The following is a 19,350-nucleotide window of genomic DNA, read 5'->3' as shown; positions in this document are numbered from 1 at the left end:
GCGAGGCGCGCGTTCTGGAGCCACCGAGATCGGAGGTCTCTGCGCTGCCTAGAGAGGCCACCCCGCGCGCGGGCCTCCTACCGGCCACACTTCCGACGGCCTCCTAGGAGCTTCCGGTGCGGCCACCCCACCCCGCCCAGCTCCATCCCTGGGACTAAGGTACCTCGCTCGCGCCCGGCTTTTGGCCTCTGCGCTGGCGGGTCTCTACTCCGCTTGTGCGGGTTGCCACTCCCTCCGTGGCGTAGCTTCTGCCCGCTGCTCCGGTACCCAGCGAGGGCCTGGCAGCGGTGGTTATGGTGACAGTGACCGCCTCGCCGGTGTTTACCTATTGGGGGGGTGTGTGTGCGACGTGCGCCCCGGAGGCGGTGGGCGGCACCGCGGTGCCTACACGCACTTGGGAGAGGCGTCCGAAGGGGACGGTCCTGGCTGCCTGGGAGGAGCCGTGGGCCTGTGACCCTCCATCTGGCACATGTGGTGTGGGCTCAGAGGTCTCGGGAGGCACTCGGCAGGACAGGTCGGTGCCGGAGGGGTTCGGTCTAGCCGAGGCCAAGGCAGGTCAGTGGGAGGACGTGCGCGATTAGGCAGCCGGGGACATCGAGCTGGTGCTGCGCCAGCGGCCTCCTAACAGTCGTGAAAGCAACTTTCTCCAGGGGATTCCGTTTATCACCTCCCCCCGCCCCTCCCTTACCCGTGGAGCACGGTCTCTACCGAGGACTGTGAAGCTCGGGGCCAAGGTCGTCCCAGACCCCATCCCCTGCTTCCCACTGCTTCATAGTAGTCAGACCGCTGGGTCATGTCCTCGCTCACTAGATGTTAACTCCTCAAGCACAACCATTTCTGTCTGTCGTTTCCTGCTGTATCCCAGTGAGGGCCAGCAAGCACTCGCTGAAAAAAGCAAGGATCGAATTCAGGCTGGACGAGGAGAAATGTGATGCCAGAGAGGGAGCAAGTGGGTCAGCAGATTGGAGGCCTCCAGGAGGCTGAGAGACCAAGTGAGTTAGAGGTAACAGGGCGGCATTTTCTAGAGTGCTACCTCGTGAACACGGCTTGGGGGGCTGTTGGGGTGAAGAGAACCTGTGTCTCTGAGTGAGCAATGATGGGCTACTTTTGATGGTCTCTGGGGCAGCCCATTCTGGCCCACCCCCATCGGACTAACCTTTTGCAAGCCTCCTACAACCTCTTTCCTCATTGAAAACAGAAGCCAAACCCTTATTTCCCCACCATAGTTACAAACCTGACTACACCTATCCATTTCCTCCTCTCCTCCTGGAACAAGGCAGGAGGGAGGGGCCTGTCCACCCATCCACCCTATGACACCACCAGGTTGAGACCTGGCAGCTGGTGACCAGGGGCCTCCTGGTAGCAAAAGTGCTGCTTTTCGATCAAGTCGCCCTGCTCAGGGAGCGTGAACACAGCTCTGGGAAACTGAGGGCCAGTCTCCATCTGGGGGCAGCTAGCAGGTGCTTTATAAATGTCTGCTGATGAATGGACCTGGGGGAAACCCCAAGCCTGGGAGCTTGTAGGGAGAACAGGTGGGGCCAGGCGAGAGCTGTCCTCTGTGGGCTGACAGCCAGGACTGGAAAGCACAGAACTGGAGGCAGGGAAACAGCTGCATGTGTCACTGTACAGCGGCCCTGAGTAGGGGCTGAGTCACCGCGGAGCTGTGAGGAAAAAGCATGGGTTCAGACTACAGATAGGTACAAAGGAAAGGGAGCAGCAGTGGACAGGAAGGCGAGGGATTGCTGGTAATGAGTACACACCACACTGGGAGAGGGGGACAGCAGTCAGATCAGACATCCTCTCAACCTGATTTAATGTAAACAGAACATGGATTACAGCCACTGACAAAGGACTCCCTCCTTGTGAGTAATTACCAAACAAAAGAATTACTGTGGTTACCTGGAAGCAAATGCCTACTTTTTTGGTTATATTTGATAATAGTAATAAATTCTTCATAAATATGCAGCCTCTATCATCTTTTCCCTCCCAACAAACATGGCTCCTAACATGTAAAGACAAAATGAGAAAGAACCAAAAGGTCACCTCAGGTGGCTGCCATGGCAGGAGGGAGGCGGGAGGAAGCATGTGAAAAACACCCCACTGGAGGGCTGAAGACTTTGTGAACGAATTGTGGGTGGAGAGCAGGGAGTGAGCCTCACGGTAAGGCGGGTGGCTTCACTCCCTGGTGTGGGTCAGCTGGTGCTTGAGCAGCTTTGAGCGCTGGCTGAAGGCCTTCCCACAGGCAGTGCAGTCGTAGGGCTTCACTCCAGTATGAATCCTCTGGTGCTGGATAAGGACCGAGCGCTGACTGAAGGATTTCCCACACTCGATGCACTTGTAGGGCCTCTCACCGGTGTGGATGATCTGATGTTGAATGAGATGTGAGCTCTGGCTGAAGCCCTTACCACATTCAGTGCATGTGTATGGCTTCTCTCCAGTGTGAACTTTCTGGTGGTGAATGAGGTTTGAGCTTCGGTTGAAGGCTTTACCACAATGGTTGCACTCATGGGGTTTCAATCCATTATGGATTCTCTGATGCTGAATGAGAGTTGAGCTCTGGCTGAAGGTTTTTCCACATTCAGTACATTCATAGGGTTTCTCTCCAGTGTGAACTCGTTGGTGAAGGATAAGGTTAGAGCTGCGGCCAAAGGTCTTCCCACATTCCCGACACTCGTAGGGCTTTTCACCCGTGTGCACACCCTGGTGCTGAATGAGGGCGGAGCTGTGGCTGAAGGCCTTCCCGCAGACACCACACACATAGGGCTTTTCTCCCGTGTGGATTATCTGGTGCTTTCTGAGCACTGAGCTGTAACTAAAGGCTTTTCCACACACATCACACACATGAGGCTTCTCTCCAGTGTGAATTCTCCGATGTTGAATGAGGCTTGAACTCTGACTGAAGGCCTTCCCGCAGTCACTGCATTTATAGGGCTTCTCTCCTGTGTGAACCCGGTGATGCTTAATGAGGTTGGAGACCCGGCTGAATGGCTTGCCGCACTCATTACACTCATAAGGTCTCTCTCCAGTGTGAACCCTCTGGTGCTTCCTCAGATGGGAGCTCTGGCTGAATGCCTTCCCACACTCTTTACACTCAAAAGGCTTCTCACCTGTGTGAATCCTGTGGTGTTTGATGAGGTTGGAGCTCCGCCTAAAGGCTTTCCCACAATCGTTGCACACATACGGCTTCTCCCCAGAATGAATCCTCTGGTGTTGGGTAAGGTTTGAGCTCCGCCTAAAAGCCTTCCCACACTCACTGCATTCATAGGGCTTCTTGCTCATGTGAGACTTCTGGTGCTTCTTAAGGCTGGAATTCTGGCTGAAGGCTTTCCCACAGTCACTGCAAACGTAAGGCTTCTCTCCCCCATGGGTGACCCGATGCCTAATAAGGTCTGAGCGCACATGGAAGGCTTCTCCACATTCGTTGCACTGGTAGGGCTCGCTCACATGAGATCTCCCATGATTTTTAAGAGCTGAATTCTGGCTGAAGGCTTTTCTGCATTCACTGCCTATGAAGGACTTCTGTCCAGTGTGGATGATCTGATGCTGAATAAGATCAGTGTTTCCTCTGAAGGTTTTTCCACACTCATTACATATGAAGGTGCTTTCAACTGTGTGGGTACCCTCGTGGCTAGTTAGGTCCATGCTGTGTTGGAAGCTTTGGCCACACGTGTACAGATGTGGACTCTCTTCCACAGAGATTCCTTGATATGCTTCCGGGTGTGGGCTCCGACTAAAGCTGCTCTCAAAATCATCACAGTGCATCTCTCTGTCCCCTAAGGGGCTGGTCAGGAGCACTGCCACTGGTGTGAGGTCCTCCTCTCCGCAGAGGGACTGCACCTGGCTGGTGTCATCAGGGACTCCCCAGTCTCTTTCTAATACGTCCTCACAGAGTTCTCCGAGCTCAGGTGCCAGGGAAACATCACTGGTACAGTTTTCTAATATTTCTGCCTGTGAGTCTAAATCCTCAGAAACTTCTTCCTTCTGAAGAAACTCCTTGCCCTCAATCCTGGTGTCCCAATCTGAAATGACAAACGTAAAATAACTTGGAAGGAAACAGGAAAATATGGTCTGGGAGTGTGGGACCCACTGGGGTGTTAGTCCCAGATCTCTCAAGGGGACCAGGGAGGGGCAGGGAAGTTCCAAAGGGACAAGGTAGTATGGCAAGTGAACACCAACCTTCAGCCACCTGCCCCAGTACCCACATCTCAGGAAATCACCTGCAGTCTATCTATTGGTTTAGGCCAGTAGTCGGCAAACTCATTAGTCAACAGAGCCAAATATCAACAGTACAACAATTGAAATTTCTTTTGAGAGCCAAATTTTTTATTATTATTTTTAAATATATTTTATTGATTTTTTTACAGAGAGGAAGAGAGAGGGATAGAGAGTTAGAAACATCGATAAAAGAGAAACATCGATCAGCTGCCTCCTGCACACCTCCCACTGGGGATGTGCCTGCAACCAAGGTACATGCCCTTGACTGGAATAGAACCTGGGACCCTTTAGTCCGCAGGCTGATGCTCTATCCACTGAGTCAAACCGGTCAGGGCTGAGAGCCAAATTTTTTAAACTTAAACTTCTTCTAACGCCCCTTCTTCAAAATAGACTCGCCCAGGCCGTGGTATTTTGTGGAAGATCCATACTCAAGGGGCCAAAGAGCTGTATGTGGCTCGCGAGCCGTGGTTTGCCAACCACTGGTTTAGGCCAAGCATGCCAAACTCAAAGGCGAACACGGGCCAAATAAACAAGGTTTAAGTTTATGTGGTCTGCAAGAAAAACCTTCAATTTTCATAGAAACGTAGGTTTTTTTTTCTATAGAGACACGCTAAATACAAAGGGCTGAAATAAATGAGTAATCGTTAACATAAAATAATAGAACATTTTAAGAAAAATTAATTTTTTCTTGAACATTAACTTACCAGACACTGAATAACTGCACAAATTAATAAGCATAACATAAATAAACCCATTTTTCTTGTTCTCCGAAAGCGAAATATTTCCTGTTGCAAACACCAAACAAGTCAGTACAAGACTCATGATGTGGCAATCGGCTGCTGAAATATTTGCTGCTAGCATTAGTGGAGAGAAATGGTGTGCCTGCGCGTAAGGCACGTAAGGGAAATGAATGCAACACGATTATAGTAATCAATCATTAATGAACGTTGTAGTTCGCTATTAATAATTATGTGTATCTGGCCAACGTGGCTCAGTGGTTGAGCGTCGACCTATGAACCAGGAGGTCACGGTTCAATTCCCGGTCAGGGCACATGCCCGGGTTGCAGGCTCGATCCCCAGTGGGAGGTGTGCAGGAGGCAGCCGATCCATGATTCTCTCTCATCATGGATGTTTCTCTCTGTCCCTCTCCCTTCATCCCTCTCCCTTCCTTTCTGAAATCAATAAAGAAATATGTTTAAAAAAAATAATAATTATGTATAACAGGGAATTGTAGAAATTAAGTTACGAAATTTTTATTAAAACATTTCTTACCTACCGTTATATTGGCTGGGCTGCAAAAAATATTTGTGTGGGCTGCATGCGGCCTGTGGGCCGCAAGTGTGACATGCTTGGTTTAGGCCAGAGTCCCAGATGCCCCTTGCCTGCCCTTCTCCTCACCCACAGCAGGTCATCAGCAAGTCCTGTTGACTGTATCTTGGCGTGTGTTCCAAACCCAGGCACTCACCCCCCCACCTATACAAGGAAAACATTACATGCCCTGCATGACATTGGTAAACATTCCCCATGTTTATTTTCCATGATGCACGTGGTAAGCTTCTTGGGCTCATCTGTTGTTCACTGAGTGCTAACTAGTGGGTTCTGGGCTTTGCTGTGGGAAGTCGCTATGGGGGGAGGTGGGCCCAGAGAGGCAGAGTTGGTTCCAGCTGTGTGGTGTGGACTCCAGGGCAATGTCAGGTTCTGTCCTGTTCCACACAGGAGCCTTCAGAGACCGTGTCCTGTCCTGCCAAAGCCACCTTTACCTTCTAAAACCTGCAAATGTGACCGGTGTCAGCTGAACAACTTCTTGCCCTGGGACCACGTCACCTGTGTCCATCTTTCTGAAGGTCCCATGGCACGCCAGAAGGGTTCTGGCACCTCCCTCTTGTCTCTTCATGCCTGAAGGAACAAGGAAACCCTCGTTCCCCTGAATCTCTCATTTGAAGGAAGATCTTGAGTCTCTGTCTCATTCAAATTGTGACACCCAGGCCATGCTGCTGCTGTCTTCTCCTGCCTGGACATTGAGTCACACCCCTGGCCTCCCACCTTCCCCCCCTGCCCATAGGCAGCCTGGTGAAGGCAGACCACTTCGTCCTCCTAGTCCCTCCCCAAACTCACCCCAACTCTGCTCTTGCTGTTTCCCAAGCATGGCAGATACGCTCCCCTAAGGTCTGCCTTGTGTGGAACACACCTCACTGGAAAGGCCTTCTCTGACCACCACTCCTTCTTGTTGTCTCCTGCACAGCCCAGACTGTGCCCCAACAGGGCTCACGTCCCAGGACTGGGGCAACCCCTTGTCTGGCCATAGTCAGCGGTGCTGAGTAGATAGGTAAAAGACACCCCTCTTGAACTTCACCGCCTCCTTGGGCCCGTCACCTTCCAACCTGTCCCTCAATTCAGGTTACCACCACTTGGAACTTTAGGAATTTGCTATCACAATAGCACTGTCTCCCTGGCTTGTCTGGATGCTTCTGTTGTTCTCAACGCAGACCTGGCGTGGCCACATGCTCAGCTTGTCTGCCCACCACACCCATGCGTCGTCCAACCCTTGGTCCAGACACACTATGTTGTGGCAACCCCAGGGTTGGGAGCCCCGAGGTGTCTAGGGAATGTCCACATGCTACTGGCCTCGCCTCTCCCCTCTGACACACACAGGACTGCCCCACACCATCTCTGCCCTTAGCCCAGCCTTCCTTGGCCACAGAGTTTCTGACTAGGGTACTCCGCCCAGATGTCCCAAGTATAACAGTCCCACGTAGAACACAAGAGTGTCCTCTTGCACAACAGCCCTCATCAGGTGCCATTGAAGAAAGCTAATACTGAGTAACCATTCTGATCTCCACTGAGGGCCACAGCAGAGCAAAGCTAGCGAGCGGTTAGGAAGGACTCGGCCAGGCTCTAAAGGGGATGAAGCAGCTGGGCAGAGCGAAGGAAGAGCGTGGGCAGGGCCCAGACCTGCAGAGCTCTGAGGGAAGAGGACCATCACCACTGGTGGTTGGCCCAGACAGGGATCAGCTGGCAACCATCACATTGCACTCCTCTATGGCAGGCAGGGAAACCAAAGTGTCCCGCTCAGGGTACCCGGGCAGTCAGGGTCCAGGCCAACTTCCTTTGTGGCCTCTAGCCTTGGCCCCTCAAGTTCACGAAGCACTCCACCCCTAATTACAACACAGACAACTCATGGGGATCGCTGGGTGACACAAAGGCCCCTCAGAATGAGGGCACCAGTGGGGAACTCGGTCCCAGTACCTGGCTGCTGCTGGTGGTGAGGGGGGGTGGTTCCCAGCTCAGTGTCACTGCAGGAGAGGGGATCACAGAATTCAGATGCAGGGTGGGTCGCGGTGGTAGCATCACTCACACAGGCCTGGGCTGAAGGGGTCCAAGGGGACGGTCCAGGAACTGAGGGCTCCATTTCTGCCTCTTCGGGGCGAGCTCTGAGGCTGGGCATGACTGGGACCTGGAGGCCAGAAAGGACACTGTGAGTGTGCAGGAGGGTTAGCCCCAGGGACCCATCCTCCACCCCTGCAACCCCGAGGCCTGAGGAGAACCTGATGCTGAGTCTTGGGGATCACCACCACATTCCCTGATCCTGGATTCAAGTAGAGTGTCAGCCAGCCACAGGGACAGACTCCTGAGCCAGAGCCCCAGGTGGGTGCGTACACCCTGCCCTATGGGCACACTGTGGAAGAGCCCAGGCCTGCCATGACAGGAAGAGAGCAGCCCCCAGAGCCTTCACCCACTGTGGGCCTGCCCTCATTCCTGACAATGCCCTGACGGTGGACCACCTGACCCGCTCACAGGAGGACCAGCAGCCCCAGAGTTTGGGTAGCTAGGGGCAGCCTGTGCTGCACACAGGTGCATGGTCATCATGGTGGCATCCTAGTGGTCAGTTCTGTCAGAGCTGTGCCCTCCCGGCGGCATCCACAGTAGATATCCTCATCTCCTCCCTCCTGAGCTATCCTCTCTCTGCACCAGCGGCTCCCTCCCAGGTTCTTCATCTCCCTCTGTGTGTTGGTGCTCCAGGGTTCACTTCTGTGCCCGCACCAACTTCCTCGGTTAATTTGTCCAGGCCTGAGGCATCAACAACCCTTATCGCCCTAACCAGTTTGGCTCAGTGGATAGAGCATCAGCCTGCGACTGAAGGGTCCCAGGTTCTATTCCAGTCAAGGGCATGTACCTTGGTTGTGGGCACAACCCCAGTAGGAAGTGTGCCGGAAGCAGCTGATCGATGTTTCTCTCTCATCGATGTTTCTAACTCTCTGTCCCTCTCCCTTCCTCTCTGTTAAAAATCAATATAATATATTAAAAACAAACACAATATAATATATTAAAAACAAACAAAGAAAACAACCCTTATCCTGTAAAGACTCCCAAACTGGGCTCATCTCTCCAGCCCTAACTGTTCTCTCTGAGCAGGAAGACAAAACATTCCCACTTGGATACACGACAAAGTGTCACACTCAGGACACCAGGGCAGCCAGTCCAGGCCAACTTCCTTTCTGGCCTCTAGCCTTGGTCCCTCGAGTTCATGAAGCACTCTGCCTCTAATTATAACACAGACAACTCATGGGGATCGCAGGGTGACGCAGACAAAGTCCCCTCCAGAAGGAGGGCTCCAGTGGGGAACTCAGTCCCAGTACCTGGCTGCTGATGGTGAGGGGCGTGGTTCCCAGCTCAGTGTCACAGAAGTAGTGACATGACACCCCACCCATCCTAGTGCTCCATCTTTGTGCAAATCCAGTGTGCCCAGTGGCTCACCCAGGAGCTGGGTAACACCCCTTCCTTAGCCCCTTCTTCACACTGTACCACCAATGGGTACATTGACCCCTCTACCATTGCCTGCCAAGCTATGGACTGGATTTTTTAAAACTTTTGATTTGAGGGAGGAAGGAAGAAAGTGGGGGTATTTATGCATTCAATTGTTGATTCTTCTATGTGCTTTTACACACGCCTTTTGTATCAGGACGATGCTCTAATTGAGCTGCCTGGCTAAGTTGGATTTTTCATATTGGAAACATCTTTTCAGTGTTTCCCCAACAACCACCATATGCCAATCAGGGCTTGTTCTGGGATGTTGTGTAGATACAGCAGTGAGAGTGACACTCAGGGACTCAGTGGGGAGACAGATCATAGCAAATGCATCAGTGAGATGGGCAAGTGTTCTGGGGAGGGGGGGAGCCTTAGGGCTGGGGAGCATTTAAACCAGGCGCAGAGAAGGGTTTTAGGCTAGACCTTCTTAGAAAGGTGGAAGAAGGCATGGGTGAGATGGGGTAGAGGTGTGGATGGGGCTCAGAGGCAGGGTTACCGGGGCGGCTGCCTGTAAGAAGCCTTGTTTGTCTATGAAGGTGAGGCACCAGCCACATTTCTATGTTACTAAAGAGATAGAACTAAGGAACCATGCCAGGAAGATTAGCCTGGTAAAGTGGTAAGCAGGGAGAGCAATGACTTAAGACACCTGTCCATGTGGCAGCAGAACAGAGCAGATGTCGCTTTCATGGTGTGTGTGTGGGGGGGGTGGGGGGGTCACACTCCCTCTCCCAAGGGGAGACTCAGTCATTTGCAATATTCAGGCAGTTCACTTAATTTTAAGATTCTTTAAATCATTATCACTGCCACCAAATGGGCACAACCATAGGTCTCAAAGTTCAAAAGGTAGAAAAGGACTTAGGAAGTATCGCCCAGCCAGCCACTCAGCCCCCTTCCCAGTTTCTAATGTACCCTTCCAGATTATTCTAAGCTATATTTTGTCTTTTCATTATAAAGTGTAACAAACTGTCCTCATGTTAGATCTTGTTCTTCTCATCCCAGTATATGGTGGCATCTTGGCCAGGAGGACATAGACCCAATCAGCGGTAGCCAGAATACCCGTCCCACCCATGTCCACATCTGAATGCCTGGCATCTGTGGGTATGTCACATTACACAGTAAAACAGACTCTGCAGAGGGAATTAAGGCTATGCGCCTGGGTTAGCCTCCTGAATTCTAAGAAATGACATGTGTTGTCGCTGACTCTGAGACACAAGGGTCACGTGCAAGGGCTGGGGCCTCCAGGAGATAAAGGAGTCAGCAAGGAAACATGCACTCGGTGCAACAATCTCAAGAAACTGCATCCTGCCAATGAACTTGGAAGCAAATTCTCATGGTTCAGGGCTCAACCTGGTGCTGAACAGGACAAGTGGAAGGACAAGCAGTCACCAGTCCACGGCAGGCATCCACAGGAAGGGCATGACCCACCCCTCACCCCACTCCCAAGAGAGAGCAAATTCCCCCGACTCCCCAGAACCCCTCCACCCGGAGAGCGAATCCACCACCGAGGAGGCCTCCAAGCAGTGAATCCAGTGCTGCGCGACAGCCCCACCTTTCACCGGGGCCTGCGTTCCCACCGAGTTCCTGAGGCCCTTCCTCCCACCAACCCCACGCTCCAGGACAGCACTCACCGCACAGCTGCCCCGTCACTCTGCGGCAGCTGCGCCAGGCGGTCCCGCTGCCACGCTCCGGGCAGGAGCAGGTCGGCCACTGCGGTGCACCCTCGGAAGGTGCCACCCGACCCCCCCGCGCAGCCCCCAGGGCTCAGACCTGCCCAGGCTCAGCAGACCCCGTCCCTCCGCCCGCGGTTCCCACGACCCCCCTCCGTCTGCGCTTGATAGTCCGGGGCCAGCACCCACCGCGTGGGCACGGACATCACGCGGGAGGGTGGTCGGCACCGTACAGGTTCCGCCCTCGCGCCCTGGGGTAGCTCTGGGAAGGGGCAATGCTGCGACTGCTAAGTGGCTCGGCCCGGAGGCGGACTCCGGAAGTCCCGCCCCAACTTCCTGTCGGAGGGCCCGACCGGCCCGGGCCAGCGTAGCCGCTCTAGGTGGCTGGAGGCCGCAGCGACTCGGTGGGTCCGCCCGGGACCCCAGCGTAGACGGAGCTCCCAGCCGGGGCGCCACTGTTAGAACCGGTCCATGCAGCTAACGGGGTGGTAACTAAATAGGGAAAAACAACCGATTAGAAATGCAGGTAGAATCAGATCTACCTCTGTGTGGACTTTGATACGCAACTTCTAAAGTCTGAACAGATAAGACTGCACGTGGAAGACCTGAAGCCCTCAATCAAATGATTACAACCAATAGATGGAAAAACCAATCAGAAGAATTTATACACCCCATGTTCATAGCAGCACATTTAAAATATATATATATATATATATATATATATATATATATATATATATATATTGATTTCAGAGAGGAAGGGAGAGGGAGAGAGAAATAGAAACATCAACGATGAGAGAAAATTCACTGACCGGCTGTCTCCCACATGCCCCGACTGGGGACCGAGCCTGCAACCCGGGCATGTGCCCTTGGCCAGAATTGAACCCGGGACCCTTCAGTCCACAGGCCGACACTTTATCCACTGAGCCACACCAGCTAGGGCAGCAGCACAATTTTGGATAGCTAGGGTTTGGAAACAGCCCATGTGCCCATCAGCAGATGAGTGGATAAAAAAGCTGTGGTACATTTACCGCCCGCGCGCCACGCAGTCCCTGGTTCCTCCGGCCGCCGCCTGCCCCCCCCCCCCCCCCCAGTCCTTCCAGTATGCAACACTAAAAAAAGAAGGATCTTTTAAAAAAATAAAAAAGAAGAAGAAGGACCTTTTACCCTCTGAAACAGCATGCAGGAGCCTGGAGGGTATTATGCTACGCGAAATTGCTGGAAGCTGCCCATTGCCTTCACTAGCGGGAAGGGGTGGACAAGGAGTCGGAAGGCTGGTCAACCTTGAGGCTCTGGCAAGAGTCAGAGCCCAACACCCACTGTCTGATGGAGACAAAGGGAGCTGAAGCAACTTCCACCTTTCAGTCTCATGTAAATCCTTACTGATAGGATAGTTTGCCTGTTACTGGAAATCGCCTGCCTAAGGGCTATAGGTGGATCCCAAACCTGAATAAAAGGGATCGCAAGGCCAGAGCAAAGCCGAGTCCTCTCTTGGGCTTCCGCCTGGCCCCCAATTCCCAAATTAGTATTTTCTCGTCTTGTCTCTTTCATTTGTGTGCGGCCTCCTCCAGAGCCGGAACCCTGAACCTGAACCCTGAACCACACGGGACATGGGGGGTACACTCGCACCAAATAAGCCAATCAGAGAAAGACAAATATCACATGATCTCACTCATATGTGAAATGTAATGAATAAAATAAACTGATGAACAAAATAGATCCAGAGACACAGAAGCATAGAACAGACTGAGGAAGCTCAGAGGGAAGATGGGGTAGGGTGAGTGGCTGGGAAGAAATCAACCAAAGAACTTGTATACATATATGCATAACCCATGGACACAGACAACAGGGTGGTGAAGGTCTGAGGTGGGGGGGTGGGGTGGGGGTGGGCTAGAAGGTGTTGGGGGGGAAGGGGGACATAAGTAATAGTTTTTTTTTAAATATATTTTATTGATTTTTTACAGAGAGGAAGGGAGAGGTATAGAGAGTTAGAAACATCGATCAGCTGCTTCCTGCACACCCCCCACCGGGGATGTGCCCACAACCAAGGTTCATGCCCTTGACCGGAATTGAACCTGGGACCCTTCAGTCCGCAGGCCAACGCTCTATCCACTGAGCCAAACCGGTTAGGGCCATATGTAATACTTTCAACAAAAAAGGTTAAAAGCAAAACAAAACAGGTATTTTTATTGGATTTTGTTAAGTTTGTTAAGTTTATAGGTTTATCTGGAGGAAAATTAATACACTTATAATAGCAAATTTTCCAATAAAGTAATATAGAATTTATCTCCATTCATTCAAAGCGCCTATTTTTTTGTGTTAATCCTCACCCAAGAATATTTTTTCCATTAATTTTTAGAGAGAGTGGGAGGGCGGGCGAGAGAGAGAGATGAAGAGAGAGACATTGATTTCAGACACATGGTTTGCCTCCCCCACGTGCACTAACTGGGGCCTGGGATGGAACCTGCAACCCAGGTGCATGCCCTTGACCGGGATTCGAACCCACGATCCTTGGCTGCACGGGCAGATGCTCTAACCATCTGGGTTTTAATTACCTTTTCGATTCCCTGTCACCTGTCATTCCGTTTTCTACCAGGTGATTGCCCAGGAAGCCTTGCTGACTCTCAGCCGCTAGTCACAGCGCTGCGCTGCGGGACAGCCCTTCACGTGTGTTTACCTGCTGTTGTTGCTCCACTGGAAGGTGCGCTTGGAGAGCCAGTTGCCTCCTCTCCGGCTGTCATTTCTCCGGAACAGCGTCTGCACTTAGTGGGTGCGCGTAAACACGTGTTCCAGAGGGCGTCACGCCTGCAGCCGCCCCCACACGCCCCGCCCTCCGTACGCCCCGCCCACTTCTCGCCCCGCCCACCTCGTGGATCCGGCCCACCTCGCGGGTTCCGCCCACTTCTCACCCCGCTCTCGCGGGTCCCGCCCATCTCGCGGGTCCCGCCCATCTCGCGGGTCCCGCCCATCTCGCGGGTCCCGCCCATCTCGCGGGTCCCGCCCATCTCGCGGGTCCCGCCCATCTCGCGGGTCCCGCCCACCGCGGGCGGCGCGGCAGACCGTTCCTGGAGGAGGAGGAGCGGATGACGCCGCGGACTCCGGCTGCGTAGGTTCCGGCGGCAGCGACTGCAGCGCATGGCGGTGAGCGGTGTCGAGAGGTTGCGTGGGTGGCGGGGCCTCGGGCTGTGGGCTGCCCCTCGTGAGCCTCTTGCTGCCCCCTTTTCTCCAGACCCTAGGACATCCTGCTCGGGAGACACCGGCGGCCCCCGCCCCAGGTACCGCCCGCGCGCCCCGCAGTCCCTGGTTCCTCGGGCCGCCCCCCCAAGTCCTTCCACTGTCGGGTTTCACCCCGTCCGTCCCTGTTCAGGACACCCCGTGTGCAGTGACGACACCTCCAGGGCGCGTCCCGTGGGCGGTGAAGGCGGCGCAGCTTCCAGGAAGCAAAGGAAGAAGAAAAGTGGGAAAGCTGTGTCGAATGGAGCCGGGAAGGCCTGCGAAAAGCCGGCCCCGGAGGAATCCCCTCCGAGCCCGGAGGCCCAGGCAAGGGCGGCCCTGCGTCGGGGGTGGAGGCCCCGGGTGCGTTCTGGGTGCGAGTCCGCCGGGATTTGCGGGAGTTGAGGCAGGGGCCCCAGGGCGGTGGGGGCCTCAGGGTCCTGGTGGCCTCTCACAGGCCCTGTCTCTCATCTGTCTCAGGCGGAGCAGCTGGCTCGGGAGCTGGCCTGGTGCGTGGAGCAGCTGGAACTGGGCCTCAAGATGCAGAGGCCCAGCCCGAAACAGAGTGAGGGGCCCTTGGGCAGCGTTGGGGGGAGGCGAACCGTGACAGGACTGTGGCCTGCAGGTGCTGCCAGGGGTCGGACCTGTTGCTTTTGCGAAGGAGGTGAGGATGGAGCGGTCTCTAGTCCTTGGTTTTATCTGCAGAAGAGCAGGCTATTGGGGCGATCCGAACCCTGCGCAGCGAGAGAACCCCTCTGCCCCGGAAGAGGCAGCTGATGCGCTCCTTGTTCGGGGATTACAGGGCTCGGATGGAAGCCGAGCGGCGAGAAGCCCTGCGGGCTCTCCAGGCAGGTGAGGAGCTGGGAAGAGGCTGACGGACCAAACGCCTGGGAGTGAAAGGAAGGATCCCCAGCAGCAGGGCTGCGAGGGGAAGCCTGTGTCTCCGCAGCACGGAACTCGGGCCTCTCTGGGGGCGCAAGGGTAGAGAAATTCTGTGCTTCTCACTGGGGTGTGGTGATGATACCTACCCTGTAACTGAGAGAAGTCAATCCGTGGATGCACACAAAGTGGTTCTAGCTGTATGGGCCCAGTTGGCGTTAGCTGCTATTACTGTCTGACACTCTCCCCTCTCCCACAGCAGCCCATTCAGCCCATGTGCAGCCCGTGGGTGAGGCCACCAGAAAGAAGAGCCGAAGGGTCTGCAGGCCCCGCCTGGAAAGGGGAACTAAGTCCACCCTGGACATTCCAGATGAAGAGTTTAGGTTCAATTTCTTTTAGCCTCTCCTCCCATCCTGCGACTGCCCGCCTCCCCCAAGGGTGTAGGGGTTTGCCGGGAGTGCACTTAGTCAGAGGGATGGGGGTTGGGCTGTCCCTGGACGGTCAGTCAACCTGGTGCCATGGCTGCTGGGCAGATGTGAGGCCAGCATATGGAATTACTACCTGACAAGCACAAGACCCCGTTTGTAGGTTTCCAGATGAACGGTTCCTGCTGCTAGAAGAGGGCGGTCCATTTAAAAGGCTTGAACGTCTTGCTCAGTTTCCAGGGTTAGACTGTGGCTGAGGGTGAGGGGGAAGCTGCATAATCGCACATTGGTGCTCACTTAGGAAAGGCATGCTGTTACACCGGATGGTACTTGAGTAAAGAAAAAAATAGTAAAAACAACAGAAAGAAACAAAACAATAAAAACGGATGGGAGTGTGTGCGAACTGCCTGTGTCAGACGAAGTACAGGTGAGGCCAGCGTCGGGCACTGTGGAGTCCAGTTCATCCCAGTGCTCAGTCCTTGGTGTTGTCCTGCTCCTGGGAGCAGTGTGGCCCTGCAGGCAAGCCTTTGTTCTCAGGGACCGGGCCGGAGTCCCAGGGCCTGTGCTGCACTGAACCAGGTTTTGCAGTTGTCTCAGTCAGTGGCTTCGATGCTGTCTTTGCTGGTGTCTGTCAAGTGTGCATCCCACACTTGAGAGGTACCTGGAGCCCACCTACCCAGTCAGCATCTCTACTCGGATGTTTGGTAGGCATTTCAAGCTTGTTCAGAACGTTCCGTTAGCGCCCGGCTGGTGTTGCTCCGTGGTTGCGCATCAACCTATGAACCAGGAGGCTGTGGTTTCATTCCTGGTCAGGGCACATGCCCAGCTTGCAGGCTGGATCCCCAGTAGGGGGCATGTAGGAGGCAGTCAATCAGTGATTCTCATCTTTAATGTTTCTGTGTCTCCCTCTTCCTGTCTCTGAAATAAATAAAAATATATTTTAAAAAATACTAAAGAACATTCCGTTAGCCCCCAAAGTCTGTTTTCTGTTTACCAAAAATGTTGTTTGGAATTACTGTGGTAATACTGGTTAATGAAATTATACAGCTTTTAGGTGCACAATTCTATAACTCATCGGTACAACTGAATTGTGTGTTTACCACCCCAAGTCAAATCTCCATCACCATTTATCTCCCCCACCCTCATACCCTTCCTCCATCCCTCCTCCCCTTGGCAATCACCACACTGTTGTCTGTCCAGGAGTTTTTTGTTTTGTTTTTGTTTTGTTTTTTTGTTTTTTTTAAATAAATCTTTATTCAGATTATTACAATTATTTCTCCTTTTTCCCCCCATAGCTCCCCTCCACCCATTTCCCACCCCACCTTCTGCCCTTACCTCCCCCCCACTGTCCTCATCCATAGGTGTATGATTTTTGTCTATTCTCTTCATGAACCCCCCATACCCCTTTCCCCCTGAGAATTATCAGTCCACTCCCTTTCTATGCCCCTGATTCTATTATATTCACCAGATTATTCTGTTCCTCAGGTTTTTAATTCACTTGATTTTTAGGTTCGCTTGTTGATAGATAAGTATTTGTTGTTCATAATTTTTCTCTACTTTTTTCTTCTTCCTCTTCTTTAAGAATACCTTTCAGCATTTCATATAATACTGGTTTGGTGGTGATGAACTCCTTCAGCTTTTTCTTATCTGTGAAGCTCTTTATCTGCCCTTCAATTCTGAATGATAGCTTTGCTGGGTAGAGTAATCTTGGTTGTAGGTTCTTGCTATTCATCACATTGAAAATTTCTTGCCACTCCCGTCTGGCCTGCATAGTTTCTGTTGAGAAGTCAGCTGACAGTCGTATGGGTGCTCCCTTGTAGGTAATTAACTGTTTTTCTCTTGCTGCTTTTAATATTCTCTCTTTGTCTTTTGCTCTTGGCATTTTAATTATGATGTGTCTTGGTGTGGTCCTCTTTGAATTCCTTTTGTTTGGGGTTCTGTGGGCTTCCTGGACTTGTAAGTCTATTTCTTTCACCAGGTGGGGGAAGTTTTCGGTCATTATTTCTTCAAAAAGGTTTTCAGTATCTTGCTCTCTCTCTTCTTCTGGCACCCCCATAATTCTGATGTTGGTACGCTTGAAGTTGTCCCAGAGTCTTCTTACATTATCTTCAACTTTTTGGATTTTTTTTTGCTTTTTGCTTTTTCGGTTGAGTGTTTTTTGCTTCTTTGTATTTCAATTCTTTGACTTGATTCTTGTGTTCCTCTATTCTGTTTCTGGGTCTCTGTATAATATTTTTTATTTCAGTCAGTGTATGTTTAATTTCTAGTTGGTCCTTTTTCATATCTTCGAGGGTCTCGTTATATTTATCGGCCTTTTCTAGGATATTCTTAAAAAGTCTTATAACCGTGGTTTTGAATTCTATATCCAGTCGTTTGTTTTCCTCCATTTCTTTCGTTTGTGATCTGATTCTTTGACCCCGCATTTTCACTGATTCCCTGAGTTGGTAAGGTAGATATTTGTGCTAGGTTTCCAATCTGGCCCAGTGGGTCTGCTTCCCCAGTTAACCTGAGGTGGACACTCTTGGTGCACCCCTTTGTGGACTGTGTGTACAGCCTTGTTGTAATTAAGTCTTTATTGTTGTTGGTATCACTGGGAAGAATTGACCTCCGGGCCAGTTGGCTGTAAGGATCAGCTGTGTCTATGCTGGGAGAAGTTCGGTGCTGGAGACAGCCTTATAGGATTAGACTTGCCAAATTGCAATAGCCTCTGTGCTCAGCTTGGATGGGGTGGAGTCTCAGTCTTGGCTTCCTGTCAGCCTTGCCCTTGCATGCATGTGCGCTTTTAGTCCTCCGCCTTCCCCAGCTCGAGTCTCCGCCTGAGAGTCCAGACTCCCCCCACAAGAGTGTGGGTCCCCAGGGGCTCGCCTGGAACTGGGGTTCACTGCAGTCAGAACTGGGGCTCAGTGCAGTCAGAATCCTCTGACTCCCTTCCACTAGGGAAAGCCTGTGGCAACTTCCGCAGCCTTTGTGCACACTGGCGTGCGCGCGTGCGCACTTTCAGTCCTCCGCCTTCCCCGGCTCCCGAGTCTCCGCCCGAGAGTCCAGACTCCCCCCGTAAGAGCGTGGGTCCCCAGGGGTTCACCCGGAACTGGGGTTCAGTGCAGTCAGAACTGGGGTTCAGTGCGGTCGGAGGCTTCCTTCCCCCTTCCGCCAGAGAAAGTCAGCCAGGCTCTCAGCTGCCCTTCCTCTCTGCGCGCACAAAGCCCCTTTGCCGTACCTCCAATTCTCTGTGAGCTTTTCTCTTTCCTTCTAGTTGTAGAATTTTCACTCAGCCAGCTTTCCTGTGGTTCTGGATGGTGTCCGTTCTGTCTTTTAGTTGTAGTTTTGAAATTGTTGTGCGAGGCAGCAGTTTAGGTGCTTACCTATGCCGCCATCTTGGTTTCTCTCTGTCTTTGTTTTGTTTTTGTTTTTTTGCTCAATACCACCCACCTCACCCCCCAGCCTCATCCCCATCTCTTATCCTGAATGATGCTTGAGCCTCCAGGGTTAGTCCCAACACTCGTGGAGTGATTCTCCTTACCTGTTGGGTACTATTTCTCTCATCAGTTACTTTATTGTGCCAGGACACAATGTGAAGGCTGGTGGGTGCGGCCTCACAGAGGGCCTGCACATTTTTATGCTCCTGGCTGGCTATCTGATGTGGCCCCCCCTCCTCCTGTTCCCATCTTGCTGCTCCTGAAGTAACCACATTAATCCTGCATCGAGGTCTTCACTGGCTTCTGGGAGAGTAAACAGCTTTAAGAAAGTAAGTGCCCTGGCCAGAGTGGCTCAGTGGTGAATGTGCTCGCACACTAAAGGGTGGCTGGTTTGATTCCCAGTCAAGGGCATGTACCTGGGTTTCAGGTTCACCCCAGGCCTGGTAGGAGCCTGTGCTCAGGAAGCAGCCAATCAGTGTCTCACATGGATGTTTTCCTCCCACTCTTACGGAGGAGCACACAGCTGAGTGCTGTGTCATGCTGCTGGGCTTCACAGAAAGTCCCTGGAGCAGGTTGGCCTTGAGAAGCACAACACACTGGGGAAGATGCATTTGAAGACCAGAGATGGGAGTGTGCTGTCTGCCCTCTGAGCCACCATCCAGGTGCCCTATCCATTCTTTTTGTTGTGTATTTTTCCATTGATTTTTAGAGATAGCGGAAGAGAGAGGG

General features: G+C 52.6%; 2 protein-coding genes across 8 annotated transcripts; one reads left to right on the top strand and one right to left on the bottom strand.

The window, feature by feature from the left end:
- Positions 1 to 1,770: 1,770 nt before the first annotated feature.
- ZNF16 (zinc finger protein 16) lies at positions 1,771 to 13,475 on the bottom strand. Of its 3 annotated transcripts, none has more exons than XM_080646393.1 (3): positions 13,366 to 13,475; positions 7,571 to 7,669; positions 1,771 to 4,019 (listed from the first exon to the last, which is right to left on the bottom strand). In XM_080646393.1, the coding sequence occupies exons 1-3, from the start codon at positions 13,427 to 13,429 to the stop codon at positions 2,176 to 2,178; spliced, it is 2,007 nt and encodes a 668-aa protein (XP_080502519.1). In that variant the 5' UTR covers positions 13,430 to 13,475; the 3' UTR covers positions 1,771 to 2,175. The 3 variants fall into 3 exon arrangements, with proteins under 3 accessions (XP_080502519.1, XP_080502518.1, XP_080502517.1); XM_080646392.1 differs by having other exon boundaries at positions 7,462 to 7,669; positions 13,366 to 13,474; XM_080646391.1 differs by lacking the exon at positions 13,366 to 13,475 and adding an exon at positions 10,650 to 10,991 and having other exon boundaries at positions 7,462 to 7,669.
- A 247-nt stretch (positions 13,476 to 13,722) lies between these two features.
- Positions 13,723 to 16,465, top strand: LOC308236941 (UPF0488 protein C8orf33 homolog). 5 transcript variants are annotated; one of them, XM_080647179.1, is made up of 6 exons: positions 13,723 to 13,829; positions 13,918 to 13,963; positions 14,056 to 14,264; positions 14,382 to 14,466; positions 14,607 to 14,753; positions 15,040 to 16,465. In XM_080647179.1, exons 1-6 carry the CDS (start codon positions 13,824 to 13,826, stop codon positions 15,177 to 15,179), a joined length of 633 nt encoding a protein of 210 aa, XP_080503305.1. In that variant the 5' UTR covers positions 13,723 to 13,823; the 3' UTR covers positions 15,180 to 16,465. The 5 variants fall into 5 exon arrangements, with proteins under 5 accessions (XP_080503305.1, XP_080503306.1, XP_080503307.1 ...); XM_080647180.1 differs by having other exon boundaries at positions 15,043 to 16,278; XM_080647181.1 differs by having other exon boundaries at positions 13,730 to 13,829; positions 14,056 to 14,228; positions 15,040 to 16,272.
- The last annotated feature ends 2,885 nt before the right edge of the window (positions 16,466 to 19,350 follow it).

The sequence above is a fragment of the Plecotus auritus genome (genome assembly GCF_963455305.1).
Source record: "Plecotus auritus genome assembly, chromosome: 11".
Lineage (NCBI taxonomy): Eukaryota > Metazoa > Chordata > Mammalia > Chiroptera > Vespertilionidae > Plecotus > Plecotus auritus.
This window is presented reverse-complemented; position numbering and strand designations above follow the sequence as displayed.

What these genes read in the sequence shown, in the direction of transcription:
- LOC308236941 (XM_080647177.1), top strand. Translation starts at nt 13,824, where the DNA reads ATGGCGGTGAGCGGTGTCGAGAGGTTGCGTGGGTGGCGGGGCCTCGGG. An exon ending in GAGGCCCAGCCCGAAACAGA is followed by an intron (nt 14,467 to 14,606) that starts GTGAGGGGCCCT and finishes TTTTATCTGCAG; the next exon opens with AAGAGCAGGCTATTGGGGCG. An exon ending in CCTGCGGGCTCTCCAGGCAG is followed by an intron (nt 14,754 to 15,039) that starts GTGAGGAGCTGG and finishes CCTCTCCCACAG; the next exon opens with CAGCCCATTCAGCCCATGTG.
- ZNF16 (XM_080646392.1), bottom strand. Translation starts at nt 7,660, where the DNA reads ATGCCCAGCCTCAGAGCTCGCCCCGAAGAGGCAGAAATGGAGCCCTCA. An exon ending in TCACCACCAGCAGCAGCCAG is followed by an intron (nt 4,020 to 7,461) that starts GTACTGGGACCG and finishes TTGTCATTTCAG; the next exon opens with ATTGGGACACCAGGATTGAG.